Below are 12,796 nucleotides of genomic sequence, written 5' to 3' on the forward strand. Positions count from 1 at the left end.
ACCCCCTCAAAACTTACTCCCCTGCACCATCCCCTTCCCGGTGAAAACTCCCTAACTGCCTCCAGTGGAGTTATACCAGTGGAGAGTTTGTCCTCCTTCCCGTGGGTCCCCAGCCCTATTGTGACCCCTTCCCTTGCCTCCCCCAATCTCCTACCCTCACTGCCACCCAAGTGTTGAGTTTGTGCTTGTTTGTATCTCCATTTCCTAACACAGCACCCAGCACACAGTAGGAGTTGCTGAGTAGATGGGTGGATGGAGGGAGGGAGGGAGGGAGGGAGAGGAATCTTTCACCGACCCCCCGTCATCCCCACCACTGATGAGAATGGGAAGAAATCTGAACAGGTACCCAAGACGCAGAAATTGCCCCTTCCTGCCCATGGGAAGGCCCACTGCAGCCCAAGCTCCCCCAGACCTCAGATTTTCCCTGGAAATGTCCTCTAGCCCAGTGTCTGAGTAGGAGCCCGCTATGGAATTCCCCACACATGTGATAGGACAGGAGTCTCCATCTGGGCCCGTTCGACTGCTGAAATCACACCCTCATTTCCACTGCTGGGAGCTGGCAGTGGAAATGAGGAAAGGAGCCTTCTGGCAAATCCTTATGCAAAGCCTAAGGAACCCTTTCCAGCATCAAATTTCTCTCCCCTGGGAGTCAGAGTTTCTGGGGAGGGTGTTTGATTTACGGAGCTCTGCCAGCACTCTCTCTGCTGAGGCATCAGTGCAGATGCCCAGGTAGCAACCAGGTGGCATCCTCTCCTCCCAGTTCATCAGCCACATGCAGTAGCATGTCAGCAGAGCTGAAGCCCGTGCCAGAAACCACAAGTCTCTTGAAGATGTGGTTCCCCATGCGGCCCCACCAAGGGCATCCGGGAGCTGCCATCTGGGCAGAAGGCGGGCATGGAATGCGGGCCTCCCCAGCTGGAGCGCCCCAGGTGCTGAGAGCTTTTCATTAGCGCTAATAGGCCCAGATCAGCAAGGCACTGGCCCAGAATGTGCATGTCCGAAGGGGGGGTCGGGTGTTCATAAACAGCTTCCTTTTTTTTTTTGCGGTAAGTGGGTCTCTCACTGTTGTGGCCTCTCCCGTTGTGGAGCACATGCTCCGGACGCGCAGGCCCAGCGGCCGTGGCTCACGGGCCCAGCCGCTCCACGGCACGTGGGATCTTCCCGGACCCGGGCACGAACCCGCGTCCCCTGCATCGGCAGGCGGACTCTCAACCACTGCGCCGCCAGGGAAGCCCCATAAACAGCTTCTTGAAAGTGGCTGCTCCTTATTGGCTTCCTAGAATAACTGAATATTTTCTCTTACAGGACAAGCTGGGCCAATAAAGAAAATATACAGGAACCCCTCTGACCAAGAGACTGTCCTGCTGACATCAGAAGAACTGCCCAGGTGACAAGTCAGCAATTGCTCCCCGCCTCCCCGTCCCTGTGCACACCTGTGCCATCCCCGATACCATCCTGTCTCCCCAGCAGACCTTTCTCAGTCTGTCTGTCTGTCCCTTCCCGTATCTCTTCTTCTGTCTCTTTCCCTGTCTCTCTCCTTCAGTCTTTCTCCATCTTTCCCTCTCTTTCTGACCGTGTGTCTGTTTCTCTGATTTGCTGAGTCTCTACTGTTCTGTGTCTGTTTTCTCTTTTCCTACTCTTTCCTGCATTTAGTCATTCATTCAGACATAGGAACTGAGGACCCACGCGTGCCAGGCACTGCTCTGGACACTAAGAATACGGCAGTGAACAAAGCAAGTCCATGACTTTCTAAGCATGCATTCTAACAAGGGAAGGTGTGTGCTACCAAAATAAATAAGTAAAATATTGAGTGTGGAGAGTAGCTACCGGGCAGTGGCCTGGGCTTCAAGAAACAGGGCTCCAGGCCCCGATCCCTCACTAATTGGTTTTGGAACTTGGCCACTCTCCCCTTCCCTTGCACAGCCTTGGTTTTCCCATTTCCGTGGGGAGGGTGCTGGGCCAGAGCAGTGCTGCCCCACCTCTTCGTGGCCAAGAACTTCTTTTACTGAAATGCTGGTGACATCAGTTATACGAGGGCTGGATTCTAGATCAGTGCTTACACAAACAGTAGTGTCACGGAAGAGTTCCCCTTAAAGCCCTTAAACACCTGGCTTTGTTATACATGAAACAGTCAGCGGCATCCGGGGTCACTCTGAGTGACCAAGCACCCATCTGGAAGCACCAAGCCTCAGAGGCCGGGGGTGGGGCTGGGTGGGGGGCAGGGGCTGCGGAGGGCACAGATGTCTTGAGACCGTGAGAGCCGCGGCTCCCACCCAGGCTCACCCTGGGGCAGGCGCCCACATGGAAGGGCAGCTGGACCCACAGCACCTGAACTGCTTTCCCAGCGCTTCCCCTGTGCCTGTGGGATTCGATTTCACACGAGGGCAAGCTTACCTGTGATGCTCACTCCTGCATTTCCTCTCTCTGGGCCTCAAGATCTAAAGGATTTTATCGGTCAAGCAGCACTGCCTTTACCAAGTCATCGTTTACGAAGTATATCTGTCTCCCTAGTTCACGCACTGCCGAGTCATACATACCCAGCAGTTAGAGCTTCTGAACAACACGACAAATAGGGTTCCCACCCTGGAGTGGTTTAATGGCTCCAAAACCCAAGACACTTGCCCCTTGAGCCAGCTGGTGAGGAGGGGATGATTTCTGAGGTGTTACTTGAACCCCCGAGAATGGCTTCAGGAGATTTGCTAGCCTCGGGGAACCGAGTATGCAAACCACTGACCACACTGCTCCTCCCTGAGCAGAAATCCTCCGGATCAGCGTCCTCCTCTCTCAGGGTCTGAGCGAGCAGGGCAAGGAGGGAAGGGGAGGGACCGCCGCGCGTCAGGCCTGGAGTGAGAAGCCCTCCATACGCTATGTATCATTTAATCCTCAGTCCTCTGATTTCCTGAGCAGGTCAACATTCCTGGCCCTATTCTGCAGACACGAAAGCAAAGGCCCAGGGAGCTAACGCGATTTGTCCACCGGCCCCGGGGCTAGAAGGGGGTGGAGCCACGACCCGTGTGACCCTGAAGCCCCACCGTCACTGCCACCCTCCCCTCCGGGGCCCTGTGGGCTCCGTGGCATGGGGAAAACTCAGTGGGCCTTTCACCCCTGGCCCCAGGGAGGGCATGGCCTTTCCATTTAGCGGAGATCCGCCCCCTCCGTCTCCTTCATAAGTGCCTTTCGAACATCTTTTTTGAGGAACAGCCAAGCCTTTGTACCTCCACGGTCTGCAGTTTCTTCTCAATCCGCCTTCCAGAGACTACGTTCTACTCTCCTTAGAAGTAAATGAGGGCACTGCGTGGTGATGGGGTTAGCGTCCAAAAGGCTCCGTGGGTGGGTGGAGTTAACACCCAGATGCAGGCAGCGATTGGAGGTGCCATGTGTCTGTCACTTTTGTCTGGCCAATTGGCCGTGGAGGTGTGTCCCCACTTTCGGGAGCCCCTGTGGCTGGTGGAGCTGGCAGTTGTTGGTCTTTAGATTTTAGGCTGGCCGTGGGCGATGACGCAGGAGGCCGTCTCTCTGGCCACTGGGAAATAAAATGGTATAGGAGGTGTAGGGAATTAGCATTCATTGAAAATGATGATTAAGAGTTGTGACTCCAGGGCTTCCCTGGTGGCGCAGTGGTTGAGGGTCCGCCTGCCGATGCAGGGGATACGGGTTCGTGCCCCGGTCCGGGAAGATCCCACATGCCGCAGAGCGGCTGGGCCCGTGAGCCATGGCCGCTGGGCCTGCGCATCCGGAGCCTGTGCTCCGCAACGGGAGAGGCCACAACAGTGAGAGGCCCGTATACCACAAAAAAAAAAAAAGAGTTGTGACTCCAGATTAAGACACACATGGGTTCAAATCCTGGTTCAGGCACTTCTATGCTGTGTGACCTAAGACGAGTGATTCCATCTCTCTGAAGCTCAATTCCCTCACCTGAAAAAAGGGAAATGACATTACCTACATCCAGGAGCCTCTTGAGGATTCAATGAGATTGTGCTTGTTCCTTGGCACAGAGTAAGAACGCAAGGGCAGCCAGCTGCTACTTGCTGTTGCTGTTATCAGCTACCATGCTCCAAGCTCTGTTCTCAGTATTTTCCATACATTGTGAGAAAGGCATTATTTTTTTATACTAATTTGCAAGAAAAGGAAACTCGGATGTATGCAGTTCAAGAACTTGCCCCAGGGCTTCCCTGGTGGCGCAGTGGTTGGGAGTCCGCCTGCCGGTGCAGGGGACGCGGGTTCATGCCCCGGTCCGGGAGGATCCCGCGTGCCGCGGAGCCTGCGCGTCCAGCAACTGGGATGTGATCCTCTGTCAGGCTCCAAAGCCCTCTGTCCACTCTGCACCCTGCCCTGGAGCTGACGCCTGGGCTTCCCTGTCTCCACCCACCCTCCAGCTCACATCATCTCTTTTTCCACCTGCTTCACCTTTGAGGTTGTCAGAGGCTCTTCCTAGGAGACACATCCCCTTTTATTGCACTCATCTGGGAGCCCAGCACTCCATAAGCCACCCATTAGATGTAATCTCTAATGAATGTGGTACATAAAACATACAGGTAGCCCGTTTATCAGCTGCCATATTTATTACGCCCCTTAAATGCCAAAGAGCCAGAGCCAGCTGAAGCCGGATCAGACCCTGGAGAACAGCTTTGCCTGGGTAGGCAGAGGAGGGGGCCAGGCTCTGCAGACTTCTCAGCATCTCACTGGGGCCGCCCCTCCTGCCCTCTAAAAGCCCACCCAAGTCAGAGCCTGATGGCAAGAACTGACAGCCCATCAAACTCCATCTCCATCGTTTTGCAGATGGAGACACTGAGGCCAGAGAGAGGAAGTGACTTGCAGGGCTGGAGCTTGGGGCTCCAGACCCCCAGTCCAGTGCTCCGTCTGCCCTGCTGTCTGCCTGAGCAGTGGTCCCGGGACCAGGTGGAGCACGGGATCTGGAGTGAGCTGAGGGGCATGCCTACAAGCTCCAGATGTTGGGCACCTCCACCTCCCCGAGGCTCAGTGTCCTCATCTGTCAAATGGGCACAGTGCTTCCTGCCTCATGCGGCTGTTGAAAGATTCAGGACAGTCACTTCATGGAGCTGTAGTGTGGCTGGCAAAGAGTCGGTACTCAATGAACGTTCTTTCCTGTCCTCTTCCCCCTTTCCAAGGACGACAGGGTCTCAGCAGACGTATGGAGTTGCATCAGCCAAGTGCCCAAGGGAGAGGGGGCCAGCATGCGGTGCCTAGGGTGCGAGTTTTTGTCCTGGGGTCCTGATCTCATGGGCAGTGATAGCCCAGTGAGCCACCTATGGCTGTAAAGTTAGGTGTGTTCCTAGTAAGAGCTGTTCACCCCACTCTGAGCCAGGTGCCGTGGAGAGCCCTGACATAGGACGTCTCATTTAATCCTCACCACACGCCACGATGCAGGTCCTAAATGCCCACTCTCAGATGGAGAAACTGTGGCGCAAGATGTTAAGTCACTTACCAGAGACACAGAGATAGAGAGGTGTGACGAGCCAGGATTGGAGCCCAGGTATGTCTGACTTCAGAGCCCATGCTTGGAACTGCCATGTCTAGATGCAGGTTAGTTGCTGCTTCTAGAAGGTCAGAGATGGATGAGATAGAGGAGAGCTGGTGGCTTGGTGTGGGGACCTGTTCTGGAGGAGGAGAGCCTGGGCTTGGGCATGATGCAAGAGACAAGGCTGACCCACCATCCAGGATAATGGTTTAACAACTGATGGGAGAGGCATGGACCAAGAGATGCTATAGCTAAACAGGCCTGCCATACCCGTGGCTCCCCACTGAATCTCAGCCCTGCACTGGCTGCCGGGAGGATGGGGCCTGGAACAAGGGAAGGGGTAGGTCCTCCTGGGTCTGCCCACCCTCTCCCCAGGGCTGTCAGGAAGAAAGTGTAGAAATATTGAACACTGTATATTGAATATAACCTTGACTTGTGCACCGTGAGGGATGACTTGTGATAGCAGATGCCGTCTGCTTCCCCCCGGGCGTGGGGGAGGGCTACATCTTGTTTTCAAGCCCCGGTGCCTGGCATCCAGTCGTTGCACAATAAATGTTTGTTGAATAGAATTGGATTCAGTGACCCGCTGCCATGGGCATACTCTTAGGTAGGGACGGGGAGACTCCTGGGGGAGATGGGATGCTGTAGGTCTCACGATGGAGGTAGTCAGGGCGGGGGGGCATCTGGGGGGCTTGGGGCCCTAGGCGGTGCCTGCAGCTCTTCCCCTGCAACACCCCTCCTCACTGGACAGGGCCTTCGAGTTGGAGGGGATGTGGGGTGGTAGGTAGTTTGTCGGGCCTAGGTTCTGATCCTGCTCTAGGACTTTAGCGAGTCCCTCAAGGCCCTGAGCCTTAGTGTCTCATCTACCAAATAGGAGGCTCATGTCTGCAATCAAGTAACTTCACGATGTCACACCTCTGAGCCCCTGCCACACTGAGTACCTGCTAAGCATATACTTCCGCATTATTTCAGTTAATCCTCCCAACACTGCTGGGGAAGAAGCTTCTGGGGTTTTTTTGTTGTTGTTGTTTTTAAATTTATTTTATTTATTTATTTTTTGGCTGCGCGTGGGCTTTCTCTAGTTGTGGCGAGCAGGGGCTATTTTTCGTTGCGGTGCGCGGGCTTCTCATTGCGGTGGCTTCTCTTGTTGGCGGAGCACAGGCTCTAGGCTCGCGGGCTTCAGTAGCTGTGGCTCGCAGGCTCTAGAGTACAGGCTCAGTAGTTGTGGCGCACGGGCTTAGTTGCTCCGCGGCATGTGGGATCTTCCCGGACCAGGGCTCGAACCTGTGTCCCTCACATTGGTGGGCGGATTCTTAACCACTGCGCCACCAGGGAAGCCCGAAGCTTCTGTTTTAAATCTCCATTTTCAAGTTGGAGAGAGCAAGACTCAGAGAGGTGGAGTAATTTGCCCAAGACCACACAGCAAATGAACGGTAGAGACAGGGCTTGAAGCCGGGCAGGCTGGCTCTCGAGTTCTCACTCCTTACTCTGGCCTCACAGGACAAAGCACCAGCCCTGTGATAAGGAGGTTGTTATCAGCTGCCCTCTTCCCCCATCGGCTACAAGGGCAGGCTGGCTACTGGGACACCCCAAGGAGGAGGAGAGGGGGGAGGGGCAGGGGTTCTTTTTGGATGGGGCCCCCCAGCGGGGAGACTGAGAGGGCCTTGCTGTTTTGTAGGGGGAGCGCCATGGAAGGCGACTGTCTGAGCTGCATGAAGTATCTGATGTTTGTCTTCAATTTCTTCATATTTGTAAGTATTCCTGGAACATTCCCGGGGTCTCCCCAGGCCTCTGCGGGGTGGGCGGGACTGACTGCTGCTTGAAAGTCACGTGGGGCTGAGTCCCAGGAACAGGAACAGGGGCCAGTGCTAGAAGCAGCTCTACCTGCCCAGCTGGGGGCTCACGGCAGGGAGGCCCCGCCCTAGAGTCCACCATCACAGGAGAGGTGTTTTGCACAGCCCCTGGGATGATGCTTCAGCTACTCTAAAAAAGAAAAGATAGGGGCTTCCCTGGTGGCGCAGTGGTTGAGAGTCCGCCTGCCGATGCAGGGGACACGGGTTCGTGCCCCGGTCCGGGAAGATCCCACGTGCCGCGGAGCGGCTGGGCCTGTGAACCGTGGGCGCTGAGCCTGCGCGTCCAGAGCCTGTGCTCTGCAACGGGAGAGACCACAACGGTGAGAGGCCCGCGTACTACAGAAAAAAAAAAAAAAGAAAAGATAGGGGCCTTAGTCCTGGCTACTATCTTGAAATCTGACCCATGGTAGGGGGTTGGGGGGAGGGGAAGGAGGATGGGGGCCATCAGAGGGCAGCAGGGAGCCCCGCCCAGCCCTGACCCCCCAGAGCAGTTATGGACATTGGAGCTGGATGGGCGGAGAGGACGGAGCCGCCTGATGAAATCTGAAACCTCTCTGGGACCAAGAGACCTGGGTTCAAAGCCCAGCTCTGCATCTCTCCAGCTGTGTGATCTGAAACACATTTCACCCCTCTGAACCTCAGTATCTTCATCCTTTAACCTCCTCCCTCAACAGGTTTTTGTTTGCAAATGAAGCAAGATTAGTTTAGGAAGTGCCTGGAATGTGTCAGCTCCACCCCCATCCAACCTATGGATTCTGTGTGTGAAAGGACAGAGGCCCTGGGGGCCCAAGTGGCCAGCCCAGCGCCCTGTAGCACAGCCCACCTGCTCTGCTCAGACCCATGGCCTCTCCCAGGAGCAGAGCCACGCTCATCGCGTGACCCCACCTCAACCTTTGACCCTAGTGCAGCCAAGACCTCGATGAGTAAACATCTACTAATGTCCCCCAGGGCAGGGTCACTAGGAAAGAGAGGCCTCTTCTGGTCAAGACTGACTGTGGGTCTGTCTGTCACCATCTATTTTTTGTACATTTCAGCAACTCTCCTGGATTCCCTCCCCTGCCCCTAATCCTGAAGAGCAGGGAGCCCCACAGACTTGAATTCTAGACCCAACTTCCAAGCCGGGTGGCCCTGGGCAGCCCCAGTGTCCCTAGGTGACATGGGGCCGAGTCATCCTGGGCCGCCCAGTTCATGCCTGAGCCCCGCCCTTGAAGCAGAACTCAGCACACGATTATTAACCCCCCCCAAACCTCCAACAGCTATGAGGAGGTTTCCCTGGAGGTTTGTGGGGAGACCAAGGAGAAAGGCGTTGCACAGCAGACGGCAAAAATGTAGATTCTGTCGTTGGCTGTCCCTGGGTCCCTCAGGCCTCTCTGCCTCCCCCCTCCCACCACCGCAGCTGAAAATATCGCCTCTTGCCCCAAACCATCCAGCTCTTCCCCCAGCTTACAGACCCCTCAGCCAAGCCAAAGCTCAGCAGTTTTCTGTCAGTCCTCAGGTCCTCCCACGACACGGGGATTTCAAACACTTCCCAGCCTTTAAAATCTGATGTTGCCAAAGGGTTTCTCCTGCAACAGGTCTGTTTCCAGTACTGGTCTGTGCCCAAGACCAATGGAATGGATGTTTATTGAACCCTGCTAAGCACCTTCACGTCCATCCGGTCCTTTCTTCTTATTCGGGGCCACCTTGGGAGGTGGGAAAAGTATCTTCTTTTAACCATGGGGAAGCCAAGGTTCAGAGAGGTTAAGCCACTTACCCAAGGTCACACAGCTAACAAGTGGCACAGCCCTTTCTCTGGACTAAGCTGCCTCTCTCCAAAGATAAGTAAGGCATGGAGACGAGGGCCATGGAGATGAAGACATAAACAGAATGTGATGTGAGAGTGGTGACCCCAACCCAACTGAGAGCTCCTGTTGAGGACAAAGAGGATGGCTTTTGTCTGTTTTCCCAGCATAGGTGTCAGAGCATGTTCATGGATTTGGCGAGGGTCCTTGGGGCTGGAGTCAGGGAGGCCTGGGGTTCAGCCCTGGCTCTGCCGTGAACTTGCTGTGTGACCTTCAGTAAGTTCGTTGGTCCCCTCTGGGGCCCAGTGTGGAATCAGAAGGTTGGACTGAATGACCTCATTACCCAGCAGCTCTAACATTTAAGGAGAATACAAAAGTGGTGGATAAACTCTACAGGACATGGTTCTCAGAAGCCCGAGGTGGGGCGTGGGTCAGAGACTGGATCTGGAGGTTGCGTGACACACCGCAGGTCAGGGTAAGTAGGGAAATTCAGAGCAGAGGAAAATGCTGCCGGGACACTGACTCGAGCAGCAAATGGAGTTTCTGCCCAGTCCAGCGGGCACTCAGCACCTCCGCCCCAGGGCCTCGCTCAGGGAAATGGTGTGTGTGTGTGTGTGTGTGTGTGGAGTGTCTAACCTCCGTGTCTGCCCGTTTCTTCTCCCCTCTCCTGACTGGCCCCGGGGAGCAGCTGGGTGGGGCCTGCCTGCTGGGCGTCGGCATCTGGGTCATGGTGGACCCCACCGGCTTCCGGGAGATCGTGGCCGCCAACCCCCTGCTCATCACGGGCGCCTACATCCTCTTGGCCATGGGGGGCCTGCTTTTTCTGCTCGGCTTCCTGGGCTGCTGCGGGGCCGTCCGGGAGAACAAGTGTCTACTGCTGTTGGTGAGTACCCCATCCTCCACCCCACCCATGGGTGCCCCGGGCTGGGCGTTGGGGGCCCTGTGTCCACACTACGGGGGACTCACACTGAGGTCTGAGCCAAGTAGGCCGTCCGAGCTTGGACCCGTGCCTGCCGTGTGGGTGAGCTGCTCCCAGGTGGACAGTGGCCTTGGCCTCCAGGTCTGAATAGCCAGGCTTCTCCAAGGCAGGGTTGGCTGAGAACGTCGACTCGTGATGCTTTCTACTTGCTTATGAGACCTTGAATATATAACTCTGTGGTAAAAGAGCTAAGATAGCTATCAGAGAAATCATTCCACTTTCACATTTCCACTTCTAGAATGGAAATGATATGACCTCTGAAGGGCCTTTATTCATTAAATAAACAGTCCTTGACCCGGTATTACAGGTCACATAGTTCACTAGGTGCTATAGATGCATCAGGGGCCAAGTGGCCGTCCCCTCCCCGGTGGACAGGCCGGTGAGAGGCAGGCGAGCCCACGAGGATGAGCTGGGCAGGCCTGGGCTTGTGTGTGAGCTCTGCTCTGTATCGTAACTAATGATGTGACTCCGGTCTTTTTTTTTTTTTTTTTTTTTTTGCGGTACGCGGGCCTCTCACTGTTGTGGCCTCTCCCACCACGGAGCACAGGCTCCGGACGCGCAGGCTCAGCGGCCATGGCTCACGGGCCCAGCCGCTCCGCGGCATGTGGGATCCTCCCGGACCGGGGCACGAACCCGCGTCCCCTGCATCGGCAGGTGGACTCGCAACCACTGCGCCACCAGGGAAGCCCTGGTCTAGTTTCTTAACCTCTCTGAGCTTTAGTGTCTTCTCGTCAAGTGAGGGGCGAACCGGCTCAGCTATAGGTTGCAGCCGAACAAGACAAGCAGTGGATGTCCTGTTTCTCTGGTCTTCTGTGTCCACATGGGCTGTGGCCCTTTGGGCCTCTGCTTACTTCCCTGGCCTTGGTGATGGCGCTTCCTCTCTATGAGGTCCTGTGCCCGGGGCTAGGAAAACCGGGTAGAGCGCAGTCCCGCCGGAGGGTAGGTTAAAAACGGCCCAGCTTAGAAGTGTGCGCGTGGAAGGGCCAGCTTGCAGACCCTCCTCATGGGTGAGCAGCTGTGTGGGTGGGGGGGGTTAAGTGATAGGGGGACGTGGGCTGGTCAGTGACGTGGGCTTGCAAGGCGTCTGTCCACTCCTGCCCATGAGCCGGCACCAGTGGCTTTGGGAGGCAGAGATCTGGCACAAATGCCTCCTCCCCAGATTAGAACAGACTGTACACTCCGCATCCGTGTCACAGAGGGAAAGTGAAATCAGCTGTGATGTGTGTGACACGGGCGCCCTGGTCCCTCTGGCCTTGGGCGGCGGGGTAGAAGCACTGCAAACGTTCCTTCTGGAGAGAAACAAAGAAACCCGAGCGCGCCCCCTGGTGGACAGCTCTGTACAGTGTCCGACGGCGCAGCGCAAAGTCTGGGCTTGGGGAGCTGGGGACCTTGAGAGGAGCCGAGTTTGGGTCCGGGGACACAGCAGAGCTCCCTTCCTACATCCCTCCTCTGCCCGCCCTGCATCTCAGCCCCCAGGACTCATCCAGCGTTAATGGGCTCATCCCCGAAGCCAAGACAGGAAGCGGGGCTGGGGCTCTGGGCCAGGAGCAGAGGCTGGAGGCCTCACAAGCCCTCTCCAGCTAAGTGGCTCCCTCAGAGCCTGCCGGCTGGACAAGACATCGCTCTCCCCAGTGCTTAGGGCAGAAGGCTGAGACCCCGGGGCAGGAGGAGGTTTGCTCCAAGTCCCCTGAGAGAGAGTTAAGTCCCGGCTGTGGCCGGTGTGCCCGCCGAACCTTAAAGTCACCCCTTCCCATCCCATCTTCTGCCTCCCGCCTCCCACTGTCGTGGCCTCTCCCGTCGCGGAGCACAGGCTCCGGACGCGCAGGCGCAGCGGCCACGGCTCACGGGCCCAGCCACTCCGCGGCATGTGGGATCTTCCCGGACCGGGGCCCGAACCCGCGTCCCCCGCATCGGCAGGCGGACTCTCAACCGCTGCGCCACCAGGGAAGCCCTCTCCCTTTCTTTTCTCGCTCTTTCTCTGCCTCTGTCTTCCTGTCTCTCTATCTCTGCCTTTCTCTCGATCTCTTGGTTTCTGTGCCTGATGCTAAACCTAACCCCTATCTCCCCTTCCCCTCCCCTCCCCCCTCTCTCTCAGAGCCCTAACACACACAGCCCTGAGGTCACAGTGCAGGTCAAAGCCAGGGGAGTCTTAGACTCAGGTCTGCTGTCTCTCAGACCAGGGCTGATCCAGAGGCTCCTAACCTGGAATGGACTCAAGGGGTCCAAAACTCACCCAAAATTATGTGCAAAGTATGTCCGGGCCTCCACGTGTGTGCCTGTACCTATGTGTTGTATGTGTGTGTGGCACACATGCTAGCGTGTTTCTAGGGCCGCCACAGCTTCTGGAAGGTTTTCAGAAAGGTTCATGAAAAATAGGAAGAACTGCTTTCTCTTCCAACCTGGACTCAGCTGTGTGGTGGTTCCAGCTCAAGAGAGGCCCCAGGTCTCACCCCTCCCGGCCACTGCAGCCTTTTAAGAGGCCTGAGCCGCCTCCTTGCCCTTCAGGGAAGGAGGGAAGACTTATCTTGAGAGAAGCCAAGAGAGAGTGACTTTAGTCACCTCTGGAACTGTGGCTTAAAGGCTTGCAGAGGGAGGAGGCCTGGGGATAGGCGTTAGCTGGGCACCCCTCTGCCTCGCTGTGAGGCTAAACCCCAAAGGGTCCCAGTGACCCTTAGCCCTGGGCACAATGAGTCTAATGTCAGCT

At 56.3% G+C, this 12,796-nt stretch overlaps 1 protein-coding gene across 1 annotated transcript in view; it reads left to right on the forward strand.

Moving 5' to 3' along the window:
• TSPAN18 (tetraspanin 18) overlaps window positions 1–12,796 on the forward strand; it is a 187,232-nt gene that overhangs the window by 157,828 nt on the left and 16,608 nt on the right. The window contains exons 4-6 of the mRNA XM_067037055.1: window positions 1,306–1,387; window positions 7,158–7,230; window positions 9,802–9,996. Of these exons, the coding sequence (XP_066893156.1) occupies window positions 7,168–7,230; window positions 9,802–9,996 (258 nt within the window). The 5' untranslated portion in view covers window positions 1,306–1,387; window positions 7,158–7,167. The remainder of the gene's footprint in view (window positions 1–1,305; window positions 1,388–7,157; window positions 7,231–9,801; window positions 9,997–12,796) is intronic.

The sequence above is a fragment of the Kogia breviceps genome, chromosome 7, assembly GCF_026419965.1.
Source record: "Kogia breviceps isolate mKogBre1 chromosome 7, mKogBre1 haplotype 1, whole genome shotgun sequence".
Classification (NCBI taxonomy): Eukaryota; Metazoa; Chordata; class Mammalia; order Artiodactyla; family Physeteridae; genus Kogia; species Kogia breviceps.